This window comes from Pipistrellus kuhlii, unplaced genomic scaffold (assembly GCF_014108245.1).
Source record: "Pipistrellus kuhlii isolate mPipKuh1 unplaced genomic scaffold, mPipKuh1.p scaffold_m20_p_1, whole genome shotgun sequence".
NCBI classification, from domain to species: Eukaryota; Metazoa; Chordata; class Mammalia; order Chiroptera; family Vespertilionidae; genus Pipistrellus; species Pipistrellus kuhlii.
In genome coordinates, this window is record NW_023425404.1 from 132,258,846 (window position 1) to 132,276,510 (window position 17,665).

The window sequence follows — 17,665 nt, forward strand, 5'->3', positions numbered from 1 at the left end:
TCCTCCCCTACTGGCCATCACCCCTAACTGCCCCCCTTGTCAGCCCAGTTGCCCACAACTGCCCTTCCCTGCATGCCTGGTCACCTCCAACTGCTCTTCATTGCAGGCCTGGGTCTCCCCCTGCAATTGCCCTTCCCTTCAGGCCTGATCACCCCCAACTTCCCTCCTCTGCCAGCCTGGTTGCTCCCAACTGCCCTCCTCTTTTATTAGATAGGATATCTAAATGTGTGACTGTCCTAAACATGAGCATGTTCATAAATTACATGAATGCATTTTGGATATACTAGATGGAGATTTCACACCTATTTGAATGATGATTTCATTGGTTCAATGGATGATGCTGAAGAGGAAAACTTTCCCATCAAATTTCTCAATACTATTACTTCTTTGGGAATGCCATGTGATAAATTAAAATTGAAAGTAGGTGCAATCAAAAGATTGTGACCTAACATAATCAAAGTTGAAGTATTAATAGCATCGAGGGTAGGAGAAGTTCTGATTCCAAGAATTGATTTCTCACTGTCTGACACTGGCCTTCCATTTTTTTTTTTTTAAATATTTTATTGATTTTGTACAGAGAGGAAGGGAGAGAGATAGAGAGTTAGAAACATCAATGAGAGAGAGTCATCTTGTGTCCACATGGGGAAGCCATCTTACATGTAGGAGGCTGGTGCATGGGTGGGAGCCAGCTGGTTTGCCCTGAAGGGTGTCCCGGATCAGGGTGGGGGTTCCGTTGGGGCATGGGGCGGCCTGAGCGAGGGGCCTGTAGTGGTTTGCAGGCTGGCCACACCCTCTGGCGACCCAAGTGGAGGCCCTGGTATCTGGGGTTTATTTATCTTCTACAATTGAAAATTTGTAGCCTGGAGCAGAGCCAAGCATTCTGCTTGCTCTGTGGCAGCAGCCATTTCTGTTGGAGTTTATGTATCTTCTATAATTGAAACTTTGTAGCCTTAAATGGAGGCCTAAGCAGGCAAGGACAGGTGGAAAGCTAAGCTTCCTCCATTGCCAGGGAAATCGAAGCCTCCCTAGTGCTCTCTGTGGCTGTAGCCATCTTGGTTGGGTTTACTTGCATATTCACTCCTGATTGACTGGTGGGCATGACTTATTGGCATAGCAGAGTGATGGTTAATTTGGATATTACTCTTTTATTAGATAGGATATCTAAATGTGTGACTGTCCTAAACATGAGCATGTTCATAAATTACATGAATGCATTTTGGATATACTAGATGGAGATTTCACACCTATTTGAATGATGATTTCATTGGTTCAATGGATGATGCTGAAGAGGAAAACTTTCCCATCAAATTTCTCAATACTATTACTTCTTTGGGAATGCCATGTGATAAATTAAAATTGAAAGTAGGTGCAATCAAAAGATTGTGACCTAACATAATCAAAGTTGAAGTATTAATAGCATCGAGGGTAGGAGAAGTTCTGATTCCAAGAATTGATTTCTCACTGTCTGACACTGGCCTTCCATTTTTTTTTTTTTTAAATATTTTATTGATTTTGTACAGAGAGGAAGGGAGAGAGATAGAGAGTTAGAAACATCAATGAGAGAGAGTCATCGATCAGCTGCCTCTTGCACACCCCCTACTGGGGATATGCCCGCAACCAAGGTACATGCCCTTGACCGGAATCGAACCCGGGACCTTTCCGTCCCCAAGCTGATGCTCTATCCATTAAGCCAAACCGGTCCTGGCTTGGCCTTCCATTTAAATTAATTCAAAGACAGTTTCTCATGATGCCAGCAGTTTCAATGACTATTAATAAATCACATGGACAAACTCTAGACAGAGTAGAAATATTCCTGCGCGAGCCTGTTTTCAAACATGATCATTTATATGTTGCTTCCTCTCAAGTTCAAAGAGTGTGTGATGTTAAAGGTAAATGTGTAAATACTTCATCACAAGGGAAATTAGTCAAGCACTATGAAAGTGTTTTTACTCTTAATGGGTATACAGGGAGATATTAGAATAAGTTTAATCAATTTATCAGTCATTATTTTTATATCATGTTTTTGTTCTTTTTATATCATGTCTTTGTTGTTATATCATGTTATTATTTATTTACTAATTAATTTATATATTATTTTCATATACATTTTACTAATTTTCTTTCATCTCTGACACTTCTATTATAGAGAATGGGTGAATAGCAATATTACAATATTTCTTCTAATTAAGTTCCTTTCGATGTGCGTAAACCTGTGCACTGGGCCACCAGTTTTATTATAAAAAGTCAACAGAAAAACAGGTATCAGTATGTGGAAATTCTATTAACGACAATTTTCTTGAACAATAGAGTAGGCAACACCTGTAGCCAAAATCTCGAGATGAAATGTTTATTATTATTCATATATTTTGTATGTTTGCTCTGAAAATGTCTTGATTTCTAATATCACCGAACCATATCTCCCTAAATAAGATAAACTTGTTGAATCATTAACGATTATACCCCTGCTTCTCCAAGCCAAGCTCAGATGCCAATGAAAGATGAGCTCTGGCTTCTAATATTACAACATTGAGGCAGACCAGTGAGGAGCAGCTTTGCTTTTTATGGACAAGGGGAGGGGTGCGATTGGGTCATTTGCTGGGATTGCTGTCATTGCAAGGAACTTTTCTTCGCTGTCTACATCCAACACCTTTTATCTTCCCTGCTGAGAAAAAGCCTTGCGAGGATTTACACACAAAAACCATGATACAAAAGCAATCATTAACACTCACGTCTTTGCCTAGTTATAGCCACTACAGCTAGAGAATCCCATGACTGAGAACAAGGATGGGAGAACAGAGGAGCACATCCCTATTTATTCTCTATGTTCATCATATGGGCTTTTGGTGGGGAGAAGCTCTGCGAGTACGTGGGAGGATGCAGAAGACTCCTCTGATGGTGCACATTCTATAACAGGTACTGCAGGAAAGTCAGAAAAGGCTTTCCCTAGGTGGTAAAATCTAAAAACTGATGACTGAGATTAAGCTAATGGGAGGGATAAGAAGAGAATTATTTTGGGGAATGGGAACAGCATGTAAAAAGCTCAAAGTAATAGCTGTCATTCCAGACATCCTTCCAGACAAAGCCACAGTGGCAGGAGCTGAGGCAGAGGTGATTAGGGGTGATCAGGCAGGCGGGTGATCAGGCAGGCAGGCGAGCAGTTGGGGGCAATCAGGCAGAGTGGATAGGGGTAATGAGGCCAGCAGGGCAGCAGTGAGGGACAATCAGGCAGGCAGGCAGAGGTGGTTAGGCGTGATCAGGTAGGCAGGCAGAGGGGTAGGGGCAACCAGGCAGGCAAGGGAGCAGTTAGGGGCAATCAGGCAGGAAAGCAGAGGCAGTTAGAGTAGACAGAGGTGGTTGGGGGTGATCAGGCAGGTAAGCAGAAGAGTAGGGCGATCAGGTAGGCAGGCAGAGTAATTAGGGGCGATCAGGCAGGTAAGCGGTTAGGAGCCAGTAGTCCTAGATTGGAGAGGGTGCAGGCTGGACTGTGCATGTTGAAGAGGGGACCCCCCCAACCCTGTGCATGAATTTCACACACTGGACCTCTAGTCTACATATATAAAAGGCTGAGTGATTGATCCTATGTCTGTTTGACTGCCCGACCAACCAGTATATATGACATGCACTGGAAATTTAAAAATAAATGCTGACTCATGCATGATACATATAAAGCTCTTGCTGGTGCCAATCACATGCATGTGTTTCGATCTGTCTTTGTTTATCATAAATTTGGTTGTTTTCGTTGACATTCTGAAGCTGAAAGCAGCATGGTTGATGGAATATGTCTGAAGACCAACTATTGGCACAATGTACCTCTGAAGCCAAAAGAAGCCAGTGTTATTGACAGAATGTATCTGAAATAGTTCTTCTAATTAATTTCCTTTCAATGTGCACAAATCTGTGCACTGGGCCACTGATCAAATAATCATAAATAAAGTAGTTACATTGAAAATTATAAACTCTGCTGAGAGTAATTAAAGAATTAAATAAACACATGATAAGATGTATTATGTTCCTGGATGTAAGAACTCAATATGGTTACATTTACTAAATGTAACAAACTAGAACCATAAAGTTTCTATAAGAAACCAGGAAGAGTCATCATAACCGTACAGTAGGTAAAGATTTATTAAAGAGGACACATAAAATATTTGATTATAAAATGATATAAATTAGGCTTCATGAAAATTAAACCATTCATTATGAAAATGAGCAGGTAAGCCACAGACTGGGAAAAATATTCTCAATGCATATATCTGATAAGACTCATATCCAAAACATATAAAGAACTCTTATAAATCAATAATAAAAAGCTCAGTTGACCTAATTTTACAAATGAGCAAAACTCTTTAACAGACATTTTCAAATGATGCTTAACATCACTAGTCATCAGAGAAATGAAAATTGAAACCATGATGGAATACCATTCCACATCCACCAGAATGGTTAAAATAAAAGACAGGCAATATCAAATGTTGGAGAGAGTTTAGAGAACTAGAACTTTCTTATGTTGCTGGTGGGAAATAAAATGGTAAAACCATTTGGAAAATTGTTTGGCAACTGACACTCATTTATTAATGACCCAGCAGTTCCACTACTAGGTATGTAAGAGAGATAAAAAATATATATCCACAAAAGGACTTGTACAAGAACATTCACAGGCTTCATTCATAATATCCTCAAAAAGGAAACAGTACAAATAAATACAAACAGGAGAATGGGTAAACAAATTTTAATATCTATGTATATAAAACCGTAATATGCAAACCAACTGAACAGCAGAACTACTGGCAGAATGACCAGTTGTTATGATGTGCACTGACCACCAGGGGGCAGATGCTCAATGTAGGAGCTGTCCCCAGCCTGCAGGCCCGGACCAGCAGCAGCGGCCAGCCAACGTGGGTGCGAGCGGGAGCTCTGATCATCCAGCTGGTTGTCCTACAGATTGACCCTGATCACCAGCCAGGCCTAGGGACCCTTCCCGTGCACGAATTATATAAATAATGGAATAATGTGAATATTTTTCAAAAATACCTTTGAGCAAAAGAATTCAGATACAAAAGACTACATACTAAATGACTTGATTTATTTCGAAGGACAAAAATAGGCTGAACACATGAAGTGTGATAGGATCAGAGAAGTTAGGGTGAAGGATATTGAAATGAAAGGAATATGCGAGAACTTTGATGGAAATATTCTATAGCTTATTAGTGGTGGTTGCACCGATGTACACTGCTGTCAAAACCTCTCAAATAGAACACTTAGAATCTGTTATTTTGCTGTCTGTAAATTACACCTTAATTTTTAAGAAGCTGAGGATAAGAGCATAGTGTGTTTATAGGTGCAAATGACTACTCAGGGTGGATGATTAATTCTTTTCTCAAATTTCATCCCAGAAAATAAGAATACATCCCCACTTTCATAATTTTTTTCCCCTGTATTTTACCCCACAGCGATAAAAGAGTTATTTATTAAAGACCTTTCTCCTCATGGTATGTAATAAAAGAGTTGAAACCATCCTATCTAATAAAAGGGTAATATGCAAATTAACCATCATTCCATCACAAAGGATGGTGGCGCCCATAGCCACAAGATGGTGGCATCCAGTCCTCTCAGCCCCGCCAGAGTCTCCCAGTCCCGGGAGGGTGGCCGCTAAAAGCGAGCAGCGTGAACAACCTGGCGCAATGCTTGCTGCATCGCTGCCACACCTGGCCATGGATGGGCCTCTGGGCTATGGAGAGCCTCTGGGCAGTGAGTGTGGAGCAGCCAGGCCCCACAGAGAGCTACTGGCACACAGATTCAGGGACTACTAGTCAACAATAATGAAATAAATCTTATCTGAAATGGAATAGCCCAAGACAAACCAGGGCTTGTGAGCCATAGGCGGCTCTTTGGCCCCTTGAGTGTTCTAACGCCACTTTTTCAAAACAGACTCATCCAGGCCAAAAACAGACTTTTGCATATGAGCCACGAAAGTTGCAATCCCACACGTGGTATTTTGTGGAAGAGCCACACTCAAGGGGCCAAAGGGCAGCATGTGGCTTGTGAGCCGTGGTTTGCCAACCACGGGCCTAGGACATGTTAAAAAGAAAAAAGCAGATTGTGAGAAAGGACATGCCATCTGTCCTTAAAACCTTTGGCCGATGGAATAAGAATTTGGGTAGAGAGAACTATTCAAATAAGCTTATATATACTGTATTTCTCCACCTCTGATTTATATTCAATAAGCTATATCCCCCAAATATGACTTATATCTGAAAAACAAATCCTGTGATCATTATGATATAAAGAACTTAACTAATTCAGTAATCTTTTTCAGATTCTTGAAAATAATGGGATCCTCAATAATGATTTAATTAATGTATTTACTGATTAGCTAGAATTTATGTCCAAATTATATATGTCCATAATGGAAAATATACTGCAATTATATTATAATGTCTTTATATAAAATGTTTGAGCCAGAGAAGATTTCATTAGGCGATTTATAGGAAGTATATTTAAATTGAGTATATGAAATAATGTACAAATCCAACTCACCCTAGCTTAAAAGTTTAATCATACTATAATTACCTGACTAGATTTTTAAAACAATGATAGAAAAAGTACTATTGTTAGAAATATAAAACAAACAAATCCCACTGAGTCTCATTTTGGCCTCCACTAGGGCATCTACATGATTAAAAGGCTACAAGTGCATTGTTTTTAACTGAACACCACATTAGCCAGATCAGAAAAGCTGTGAACTGAGAAGGAAATGGTTATTCCAGCGATGGAACCGCAACTAGAGAGTATGATTCTGCTGGCAGCCGAGACTTCAGGGGACTCTCACTATGAGAACCAGTGGACTTTTAATCACACATTATAAAAGCATTTGCAATGCTTTGCAGGCTGCCTTTCTTCAAAGATTTTCCTGCTGCTTTCCTTCCTGAGTACAATAGGTTCAAGATGGCTAATGCTGTTTCCTAGTTGTGCCAAGAACCTCCTGAATGCCACTGGGCTTTCATCATGAAGACAAATGGCAGAACATCAAATGGGAATATCTCCTTCTAAATGGGGACTCCAACGATCATGTTATTTTTGGGAGAGCAGCTCTCTGGCTCCATGGATATCACTTGAACGGAGTAGCCACGTTCTTCTGCAGCTCTTGCTCGGTCCAGATCCACCAGGCACATGCACTGCTTTCCTGAAATACAACCCATGGTATCATGAGATCCTGTCCAGCTAACAGTGCCATTTCAATGCATTTAAGGGACTCTATCCAGTGACAAAATCTGTAGGTGTACAGAGAATGCTGTTTGCCCCCAAGTCCTGTTTAGTGTCTCTTTCAATTTAATTCTTAATCAGGATGGAGAGAAAACAATTACAAATGTATGACATTTCAAAGATCTGTTCCTGCTAGTAATTTGAATGTTAACCTTCTAAAATATGTTTATAAATCAATCTCAAATAACAACTACAGATTGTTTCCCGCTTTGATTGAAAATCCATGTGGAGACCTTTACTCTTCATACCCTAGGAAAACACATTATCTGTCATACTGTGAGACAAATACTATCTGTTTTTCATAGCTAAAATGACATGCAAACAGAGGGCCATCTGAAAGAATGTTGCAGTTTGCACCTGGAGTTTTTAGGACAACAAAGAAGTGAGAAATAGAAAATATTGGTGAACATTCTCAATTGTGTCCTGATTATTTCAGGTAGAAGTGTAATGCTGAGTGTAATAGAATGTTAATTTTCAGAGCTCCTGTATCATATGAAATAGCAGTACTGAATTTTCTTTGTAACCTTTGGAAAACAAGTGGAAACCTGACTGGCAAGTAAAGTAGTGAACTTGTGTTCATTTGGCAAACTTCTATTTCAAAAGTAGCCCAGGAAAAAAAGGATTTGGGGTTGAATATATTAAGAGTTGTGGCTTTTAGACTTTCAAGTTCTTTAAATTCAATACATAAACTCCTTCATCCTCTTAGAAAAAGGTTACTGACTCTGTAAAATTTCATTCCATTTTTACTCAATAACTATAATACCTAAGCATTATTTTTAACGAATGTATTTAAAAGACGGCTGATTCTGCTAAATGAAAGTTTCAGAAGTGAAGACAGAAAACTGAAATAGAACAGCTCTTCTGTGGAAGACAGAAGAAGCCTCACAGAAAAACTGGAAGGTGAAATCAGTAGGGAAGAATTGGCAACCAGAGATTCTATTTTAAAATATTTTGTATATTTTCCTTAAAAGGCTCATGCCAAAAAAGATTAACTGTGTCAGAGTGATATAAAAAAAGATGTCCATGATTCCATTTAAGCTAAATCACCCCGTCTTTATCAACAGCCATATGGCTAACTTTTTCCCCCTTAAACTATGACTTCTGTAAACGCCCCCTCCCACCTCCACCTACTTTTCAACTTAAATGAAACATTCTCTGTCAGATGGGATGTTCTACATTCCTGCAGTACGCACCCTGGGCTTACCCCGCAGCTCATTTAGCCTTGGCTTTGCTCCCTGTCCAGTTAAGTTTTCCTTTTCCATTACAGAGAAGAATCTCATGTGTTCACATATAGAGGCAGCATCTTTACAACTGAAATCCAGTTGTGGGAAGTCTACCTTTTAGGGCCTGGGAAGCTTCCTAAAACGTTCACAGAAAAAAGTATGACCTGTGCATAGTGCAGATGTAGACATTTGATGGAGTCTGACTTTGAACCTGACTTTCCCACCCTTTATACCAGTGATCATGCCAAATGCCCCTCATCCTTAACTAGCAGCTTCCCTTCCAGTCAGTCCCTTCCGGTTTAATGCCTGAAACATCACCATGTGCTCCCCCACCCACCATACCAGTGATGTCTTCTCTGAGTCTAGTGAAGTTATATAATATGTAATTCTATATATATGTAAATTATACCTCAGTATGTCTATATATATTGGGCTGCACATCAAATGTACATTCAACTAATTCAAAGTATTGGAATGGGAAAAGGAGGAGGAAGTGGGGACGAGAAAGAGAGAGAGAGGTGGCAGGCAGGAAGGAGCAAGCATTTTCCATATGTTTATGCACCAGAGTGTGAGAAAGGAAATCGCTTGTTCCTTCAGCTTCAGGTCTCTAATGCCCCTCTATATCTTGCTATGCTGACTTTGACTGTACAGTTTAATGGCAACTAGTTCTCATATAACATGGCCCTTGAATGAAAGCTAATGACTACATCTGGCATTCTGTCGTGGAAACAAAACAGTAATCTGTTTTCCAGACCAGCATGGTCTCCAACGTGGGGCTTTTCTAAATAATTTTTAAAACTAGTTTAGACTCTACTCAATCACTGTAAGCCCAACTTTGGACTCCATCACTGGTGGGCAAAAATGGACAAGAGCTTCATGTCTGGAATCAAATAATTCGGGTTCATAGGGTGGCTCTGTCATCTATCAGATGAAGGAGCCTGGACAAGTTTTTGTCTCAGTCCTCTTGTTTCTAAAATATAAATAACAGTATGTACACACTCCATAGGCATTTTTGTAAGAATTTACTAAGATAATGGGTGCTTAAATGTTCAATAATTTTTAGCTGCTATTGTCCTTCTAAATATAATTTCTTTTTCTAAAGCAAAGTCTCGGATAAATTTATCATTTAAACTTGAAATGCCATTGTAGGCATTTCCATTTAGGCAATATTTAACATTATAAATGTCAAACATATTGGTCTATGATTAATAACATACAAGCATATATTTTTTTATGAGAAGGACAACATTGTCATTCTTGTTTATACATTTTTAATCCATCAATTTTGGTGTGCATAGTTGATCTTTTTTATTTTCTTATGGGGCTTTAGGTAGGTCCTTCAGTTTGTTCATTTCAGTATGAAAGATCTAACATAATAATTCTACTAAATGTACAAACATTAAAAATGTTTTTAATTTAAAGGTATTATTAACAAAAATGGGATAAAGTGTTGTTATTGTTGCAAAGCCTTTTTCAATATGGATTAAGTTTTCTGGGGGAAATAACCTTCAGTTTCTTGTTGATAAATGAACCAGTTTTTCCTATACAGAGTCGCTCCATTCATTCCTAGGCCTGCGGTACACAATCTACTCAGCAGCTGTGGTGAAACACATACCTATGAGCCTTCGTTGGGGTGGAAGCTGGACAGCTGTCTGATCTGCAAATCGGCACAGGATCATGTGTTCCTAAAAGAAAAAGCAATAGAATGTGGGTTTGTTTTAACCTTTTGCTTCAAAATTAAGCATTTTCTAAAACTACCTCATTTTTGTAGAGTTCTACATTAACTGAATAAAGCGCTGCACAAATAGTACTTCTGAAATAAGCACATTGTCAGAAAACAGCGCTCAGAACCTTGTTTCCCTTCAGGTAGACAGCTCTACATCTGAAGAGCTGTCTTAGGAACAGAGGCACGGAAGATTTTCAGGGCCATTTAACAGCTGCTTTTAGCAGAAATATACTTACAATTGGTGATTGTTTAAATTTTTCCTTTAATAAAATTTAAATCTCAGAAACATGGCTCCAAGAACACATTCTGAGTGGCATTTCCTCCTACTGCCAGCGGAAAAGGAAGTACTGCAGAGGATCACTGTCTGTGGCTTCTGTATTTCTCCAGACACCCAGCGGAGGGCTGGCTACTTGTCCGCCCTCTACCCTTTGCTCAGTTCCCCACTTTTCCCTGGCTCACTCATTCTCCTCTCACTCCAAATGCTGCAGGAGGTGTACTTTTTTCTGCTTTAAGAGGAACGTAAAGTGGATCTGAAGGAATGGGAGGGAAATTATTGCTTCTGCTTAACAATGTTAGGAAAGGTGCATTAATAAAAAGAGAAGAAGGCTTTAAAGGGATGAGAGCTGGTGAGTTTGCACAGCACTCGTAAACCTGCAAGTCGCCAAAGGTGAGTGATTCTTTGCAGTCAAGATGACTGTGGTGCTCCCAGGACCCTGGTTGGGAAACTGTGGCTCCAGAGCCACCATGCGGCTCTTTGGCCCCTTGAGTGTGGCTCTTCCACAAAAAACCATGGCCTGGGCGAGTCTATTTTGATGAAGTGGTGTTAGAAGAAGTTTTAAGTTGAAAAAATTTGGCTCTCAAAAGAAATTTCAATCCTTGTACTGTTGATATTTGGCTCTGTTGACTAATGAGTTTGCCGACCACTGTCCCAGGACAACTGTTCACTCAGAACAGCTGCACTTTCTTGTAAATGATCTCACCTGTCAGCTTAGCCAACGGGTGGAACTCAGCTTCATCATCTGTCTCCTTGGTCTTCTTGTACATTCAATTTGCAGCCTCCAAAATTTTTAAATGCGGTAATTGAAATGAGTGTGATGCTAGGTCTTTTAGAAGGGTTAACTTTTTCTCAACTTCAATGCATTTTAAAAAACATTTCAATGCTCATTGTAAGATTTAGTAGCAAAGCCTAGAGTACTAATAAGATGGTTCAAATAAATAACTTTTATTAAGTTTCCATAAGTCAAAAAGGGGCAGAAGAATTTAGAACTATATAACACGACAAAAAGGCAAGAAAAAGCATGCCCTTTGTCCTCATGATGTTTGCAAGTTAAGATTCATTTTAAATATAGGTAATACTGAGGCAATCACAATCTCAGATGAGGTTTGTTTCTCGTGTCCTGATAAGTCCCACCCATACAGAAGTAATGGAATTATCTGTGTATGTGTTCTCCCCTGCAGAAGTTAAAGTCTGAAAGGGTGAGGCACACAGTAGGTCTCACCTACTCTGTTGGCTAACTGAACATGGAAGAGAACATTTCTAAAGTGACTCTCAAGAGATTGGGGCACTAAGTCCATGTAGTTCTATCTGCCAGCCCACCCATCATGGTTAAGTTAGGAAATACTGAGATACTACGTTGCCATAGAATACAAGAAAACTTCTCTATAGAGCATTTACATCTGAGATCCTCTCTCATAAAGGCTGGTGGCCAAGCAGCCCTGCGGGGTGTGGGAGGAAGAGGTGATAAAGACCAATTGGGCACCAAGAGAGGGTTTGCCTCTCTAGAAGAGGCTGGGTGCCCTGTCTCTTTCACCTCTAGGAATTTTTCTTTCCTTTCTAGGCAGGAAGATTGCGGCACCTGACTTCACTTCCCTAGGCTTTTGCTACACATTCTCTCAGGGTTTGCTTTACCTAGCATCACTCAAGGAGGGATTAGAACAAGGCTCTAGTTTTTGTTTATTTTTCAATTATTTTTCTACTGTATTAGCAGGCTCTTGGGAGAGAAAGATGAAGTGTTTTGAATCTTAAAAAAATAAAGTTCCTGGGATACTAATTTTGCCCCAAATCTTGTAGTTTCCCAGGATATGAAAACCTAAATCCAGTAGGCAAAGATGAGAAAAGTGCCAGCTCTGAATAAAAACATGAACATGAAGTCTCTCTCTTCTCCATAGGGTCTGTGTATATGGTTGGGCAGAAGTGAGGGGTCGGGGAGAGGTGAGAGGTAGAAGACAGAGTTGGAGCTGGGCATTTAAGAGATAGAAGTGAAGGAGATATAGGTGCTAAGGTGGTAGAATGAACATTTTTAGGTCGCTGCACCTATTTCACTATTGGAAAGAGAAGGTTAAATTTTTAGAAGGCAAGGCTGATATATAAAATGATACTATATATTTTATATATTTTAGTGAGTTTTTGCCAGAAGTCAAAATAACTAAACTAAAAATACAATCTAATTCATCAACTTTTAATAGAATTATTCATGTATTTCTCACAAATATGATGATTTCTTAGATTGTATTATGTCATGCTATTGATCATTTAATTAGTAAATAGTGATGCTCACAAAGCTAGAAACTGGGGCTTCTGGAAAGAGAGTGGCATTGGTAAGTGCTGTACTTGCATCCTCCAATAACCACACCAAAATACAACTAAACTTCAGAACAGCTATCATTCAGAACCGCCCAAAATCTCCCTGAACGAAAGTCCTACAACTAAAGATATAAAGAAGCCAAATCAAGATTGGTAGGAGGGTTGGAAATTCAAAATGGGCTGGTCCTACACTCATATGTGATGGATAAAAATTGGGAGGAGGGCACAATATCTGAGACTCCATCAAACTGGCTATCATCATTCACACTGGCCTAGTGATTCCCTGATACACCACCTCACCAACTTGTAGGCCCACCCACGCTGTTTCCAGTGGCTTTTCCATATGATAGCGTGTTTTGGCTCATGCTTCAGACTTTCCTAAAATCTTTTTAAAACACAGCATCTGGTCTCAGCATGCCCTGTACCTCTTGTTAAATGGCTCCTGGCCCAGTACTAGCAGCAGCTGGCTTTGGTTTTCAGCTTGGCCTCTCCTGGACAACTCCAACCTCCAGGACCAGCACAAGAAGCAGCCATCTGCAGATCGCTTTGTAGCTCATGCCAGATGGCTCTGGGAAGAACACAGGTGGTGGCTGAACTTGGATTATACCTCCTGGGAGGCCCCAGAGCCAGCATACCAGGTGGAGAGCTTCAGACCACATTGAAGCACCACTCAACCACCTCCACAAGTGACAAACTCAAGGGGTTGGCTCAGCAGGCCCCTTTACAGTTGATCCTCATGGTGGTCACAACCAGTCCTTGTAGCTGATCATCCTGGGCGTAAATCCCTCCTACTGATGTGGTAACAGAAATCAAAACTCAACAACAGGAGTGTGTACACAGTCCATATGGTTGTTGGAGGGGCACCTGGAGTGCCCAGTGCCAGTGAATGGGAAGGTTTTCCGAGAGTATACCTACTACATTAGGACACTCTACCAAGTTCAAGTGATACAGGAGTTCTACCTAATACATAAAAACAAACGCAGGGAGGTGGCCAAAATGAGGAGACAAAGAAATGTGTCCCAAATGAAAGAACAGAACACAATTCCAGTAAAAGAACTACATAAAATAGAAACTAGCAATCTACTAGATACACAGTTCAAAATACTGGTTATTAGGATGCTCGATGAATTTAAGGGAAGGGTAGATGAACTTAGAGAGATATTAAATTGCATAAAAAGGACATTGAAACAATAAGAAAAACCCAAAAATAATACACTAACTAAAATGAAAAGTAATTTATAAGAAATCAATAGGAAGGCAGATAAAGCTGAGAATCAAAACAGTGATTTGGAATATAAAGAAGCAAAAAAAACCCACACAATCAGAACAGCAAAAAAAAATTTTTTTAACAGAGGATAGTGTAAGGGGTCCCTGGGACAACTTCAAATGTACCAACATTAACATCATGGAGGTGCAGGAAGGAGAAGAGGGAGGGGAAGAAATTGAAAACCCACTTAAAACAATTATGACAGAAAATTTTCCTAACCTGGTGAAGGAAATAGACACACAAGTCCAGGAAGCATAGAAAGTTTCAAATTAGATGAACCTAAAGAGGCCCGCACCAAGATTCATCATAATGAAAATGCCACAGCTTAAAAACAAAGAGCAAATCTTAAGAGAAAAACAGTTAGTTACCTACAAGTGAGTTCCCATAAGACTGATTTCTCAACAGAAACTTTGCAGCCAGAAGGGAGTGGCAAGAAATATTCAAAGTGATAAAAAACTAAGGACCTACAACCAAGATTACTACTCAGAAAAGCTATCATTTAGAATTGAAGGACATATAAAGAGCTTCTCAGACAAGTAGTAGTAGTAGTAGTAGTAGTAGTAGTAGTAGAAGAAGAAGAAGAAGAGAGAGAAACATGAACAATAAAAATGGCAATAAAAACATCAATGAATGAATATAAAAACAAACAAGCAGGACAAAAAGATTCATAGATACAAAGAACATTTTGATGGTCAACAGATAGGAGGGGGGTTGGGTGAAAAATGTGAAGGGATTAAGGAGTACAAATTGGTAGTAACAGAATAGTCATGGGGATGTAAAGTACAGCACAGGGAATATGGCCAGTAATATTCTATAATAACTATGCCTGGTGTCAGATGGGTACAAGATTTATCAAGATGATTACTTAGTAAGTTATACAATATCTAATCACAGGCTGAACACCTGAAACTAGTGTGATATATCAACTATAATGGAAAAATAAAAAATTTATTAACAAAAAAAAAGAAAGCTCGAAACTGTTCTGCACAGGTTGGTAGCTCAGAACTGTGCAGTGTGCTGACTGCCACTGGGAAACAATTCTCCGAGGGCTCCTGTGTTTCTTCGTGTCTGTGAGCGGAGGCACTGCCTTTGTTTCAGTCAGGAGCTGGCAAACTATGGCCCCCAGGCCAAATGCTGTCTATGACCTGATTTTGTGTGGCTCAAACGTTAAGATTATTTTTTACATTTTTAAAGGGTTGTAAACTTACAACACAGACAAGGACAATTAGAATATGTGGGAGGTTTGTAAGTGGCTGGCAAAACCTAAAATATTTACTTTTACCAATAATTTTGTCTCTCTTCCAGATTATCCTTTTAAAGATGTTTGCATAGGAAAAGGCCTTAGAAACTATATAATGTCTCCTTTCAGAGTAAAGGGCAGGCATTCTTCCTTAAAGATTACATCTTAAAACATTTGGGTTTCCTAAGCTCAGGTTTCTTTTCCTGTAATGCAACTCACTGTGTGTGTATAAGGGTTACCTGGCTCTTTATGTGTGCCCTGTAGACATTGAGCCTCAGGAAGTCAGAGCAAAAATGATAGTCTGGCTATCCCTCTCACTGTGAGCAATAGCTGTGTTTGTCACTGACACAGGAGTCTCCTGTCTTCTCTCAGCATCCATGAGACTATGGCTGGCTAACTAGTTGGCTTGCAACTAGGATAAATGCTTAGACCATTTATGAAAACTTGTCAACTATGTAAAGATTAACCTTGATATCAAAAAGAAAATCCACATTAGATGTTCTTGAGTAATTAAAATATAACTATGGATTATATACTCTATTAGAAATCTGAGAGGAAAATATATAAAAAAGATAAAAAGTATATTAAGAATACATCTAGATCTTTAAAGGTTACCTTGTATGATAAAGTTTTCTTAAATTGTTCACTGAAATAGAAAAGAAAAAGAAATTAGTAATTTGAATACCAACTATGAAGAATAGTCTTAAAGGAATTAAAATTTTATTTAAATTATAAATAAAAAATATATTTTATCTGAAGTGTATGTAATGCTACCCTGAACTAAAAACTATGCCAGTTTGAAATGACTTTATATAAAGGCAAAAACATATCATCAGTCTGTTATTAATTACAAATTACTTCAAAGATTGTTTACACTATTAGAGAAGCACAGTCATTTTTTCCCCTCTTCCCCGCATGAGTGCCCACAGATTTAATCTGTTTTAAAATGTAACTTTTACTGTTAGTCAGATGCAGAGAGTCCAACAGATCAGGAGGGGGCTGCCATTAAAAAGACAGTTTATTCCTCACAGTTCCCAGGAGAAGGGGATGACATGTAATGATGCAGGGCCCCTTAGGAAGTACGAGAAACCAGGAGGCAGGGGTGATGAGCCTTTATTGCAGGTTCCCTGGGAAGGCATGGCAAGGCACAAGCTTAGGATTGGCTAGTGTGAACAATGTGAGCAGTCTCTGGGGCATATGGGCTGTCCCTAGTTGTCTGCTACCTGGCCCCGGAGTGATTAGGGCAGGGGGATAGTGACCCTGGAGAGGTTCTCCAATGACAAATGGGGCAAATGTCACTATATCTGCAGAGATGCGATTGGCAGATATTAATCTGAGACTTTAGAATCAGTTAAGTGAGACTGTAGGATGGGCAACTCAAATTAGCATTCTTAAGAGTCTTTTTATTGCTAGCCTTAAATTTCTTGGTGGGTTATAAAATATGCATTTTATTTAAATAGGTTTAGAATAAAATGAAATTTCAGCTATTGAACAAGCTGTAAGTTATAGTTTATTTTTGGCTTGTTCAGCATTCCTTTATTTTTCTTTTCTCAGTTAGCTGCAAATTATAGTAAAGAACAAAACAATGGAAGACAAAAATAAGAAGGCTATTGTTTGTACTTTTAACTCTAAATTACATGGGTAAGAAGCTTTTAAATATAAACACTAATAAAGTTAAATTATAAGATTTCTTAGAAGTAATGATGCAAATGATCAAGAAATCATTTTTGACACATTATAGGATAAACTTCCAAAATTAACATATTGAATCTGTTCTATAGTTAAAATGATTAGCATGATTCTCAGTAACTATGGCTCAGGGAGTGAAATGTCATAAACACTAAAGGAGTGGCTCTCCATTAGGCTGAGTTAAAGAGATGAGAATTAGAATGTTATCCCAACTATTCTATATAATAAAAGGGAAATATGAAAATTGACCCTAACAGCAGTATGACCAGCTGCTATGATGCGCACTGACCACCAGGGAGCAGACAGTCAACGCAGGAGCTGCCCCCTGGTGGTCAGCGCATTCCTGTAGGGGGAGCTCCCCTCAGCCACAAGCCAGGCTGATGGCTGCGAGCACAGCAGTGGTGGCAGGAGCCTCTCCCGCCTCCTGAGCAGCACTAAGGATGTCCAACTGACAGACATCCCCTGAGAGCTCCAGGGCTGCCAGAGGGATGTCTGACAGCCAGCTTAGGCCTGATCCCCCAGGGAACAGTCCTAAGCTGGCAGGTAAACATTCCCAAAGGGCTCCCGGGCTACCAGAGGATGTCTAACCGCCAGCTTAAGCCCGATCCTCGGGGAAGCAGGCCTAAGCCAGCAGGTGAACATCCCCCGAGTGGTCCCTGACTGTGAGAGGGTG

The 17,665-nt window shown here is 39.6% G+C and overlaps 1 protein-coding gene across 1 annotated transcript in view; it reads right to left on the reverse strand.

The window, feature by feature from the left end:
- Positions 1-4,107: 4,107 nt before the first annotated feature.
- The window catches only part of GSTCD (glutathione S-transferase C-terminal domain containing), a 96,610-nt gene continuing 83,052 nt past the window's right edge, over positions 4,108-17,665 (reverse strand). The window contains exons 10-12 of the mRNA XM_045589269.1: positions 15,919-15,949; positions 10,102-10,171; positions 4,108-7,183 (exon numbers count right to left, since the gene is read on the reverse strand). Coding sequence (XP_045445225.1) covers positions 7,047-7,183; positions 10,102-10,171; positions 15,919-15,949 — 238 coding nt within the window. The 3' untranslated portion in view covers positions 4,108-7,046. The remainder of the gene's footprint in view (positions 7,184-10,101; positions 10,172-15,918; positions 15,950-17,665) is intronic.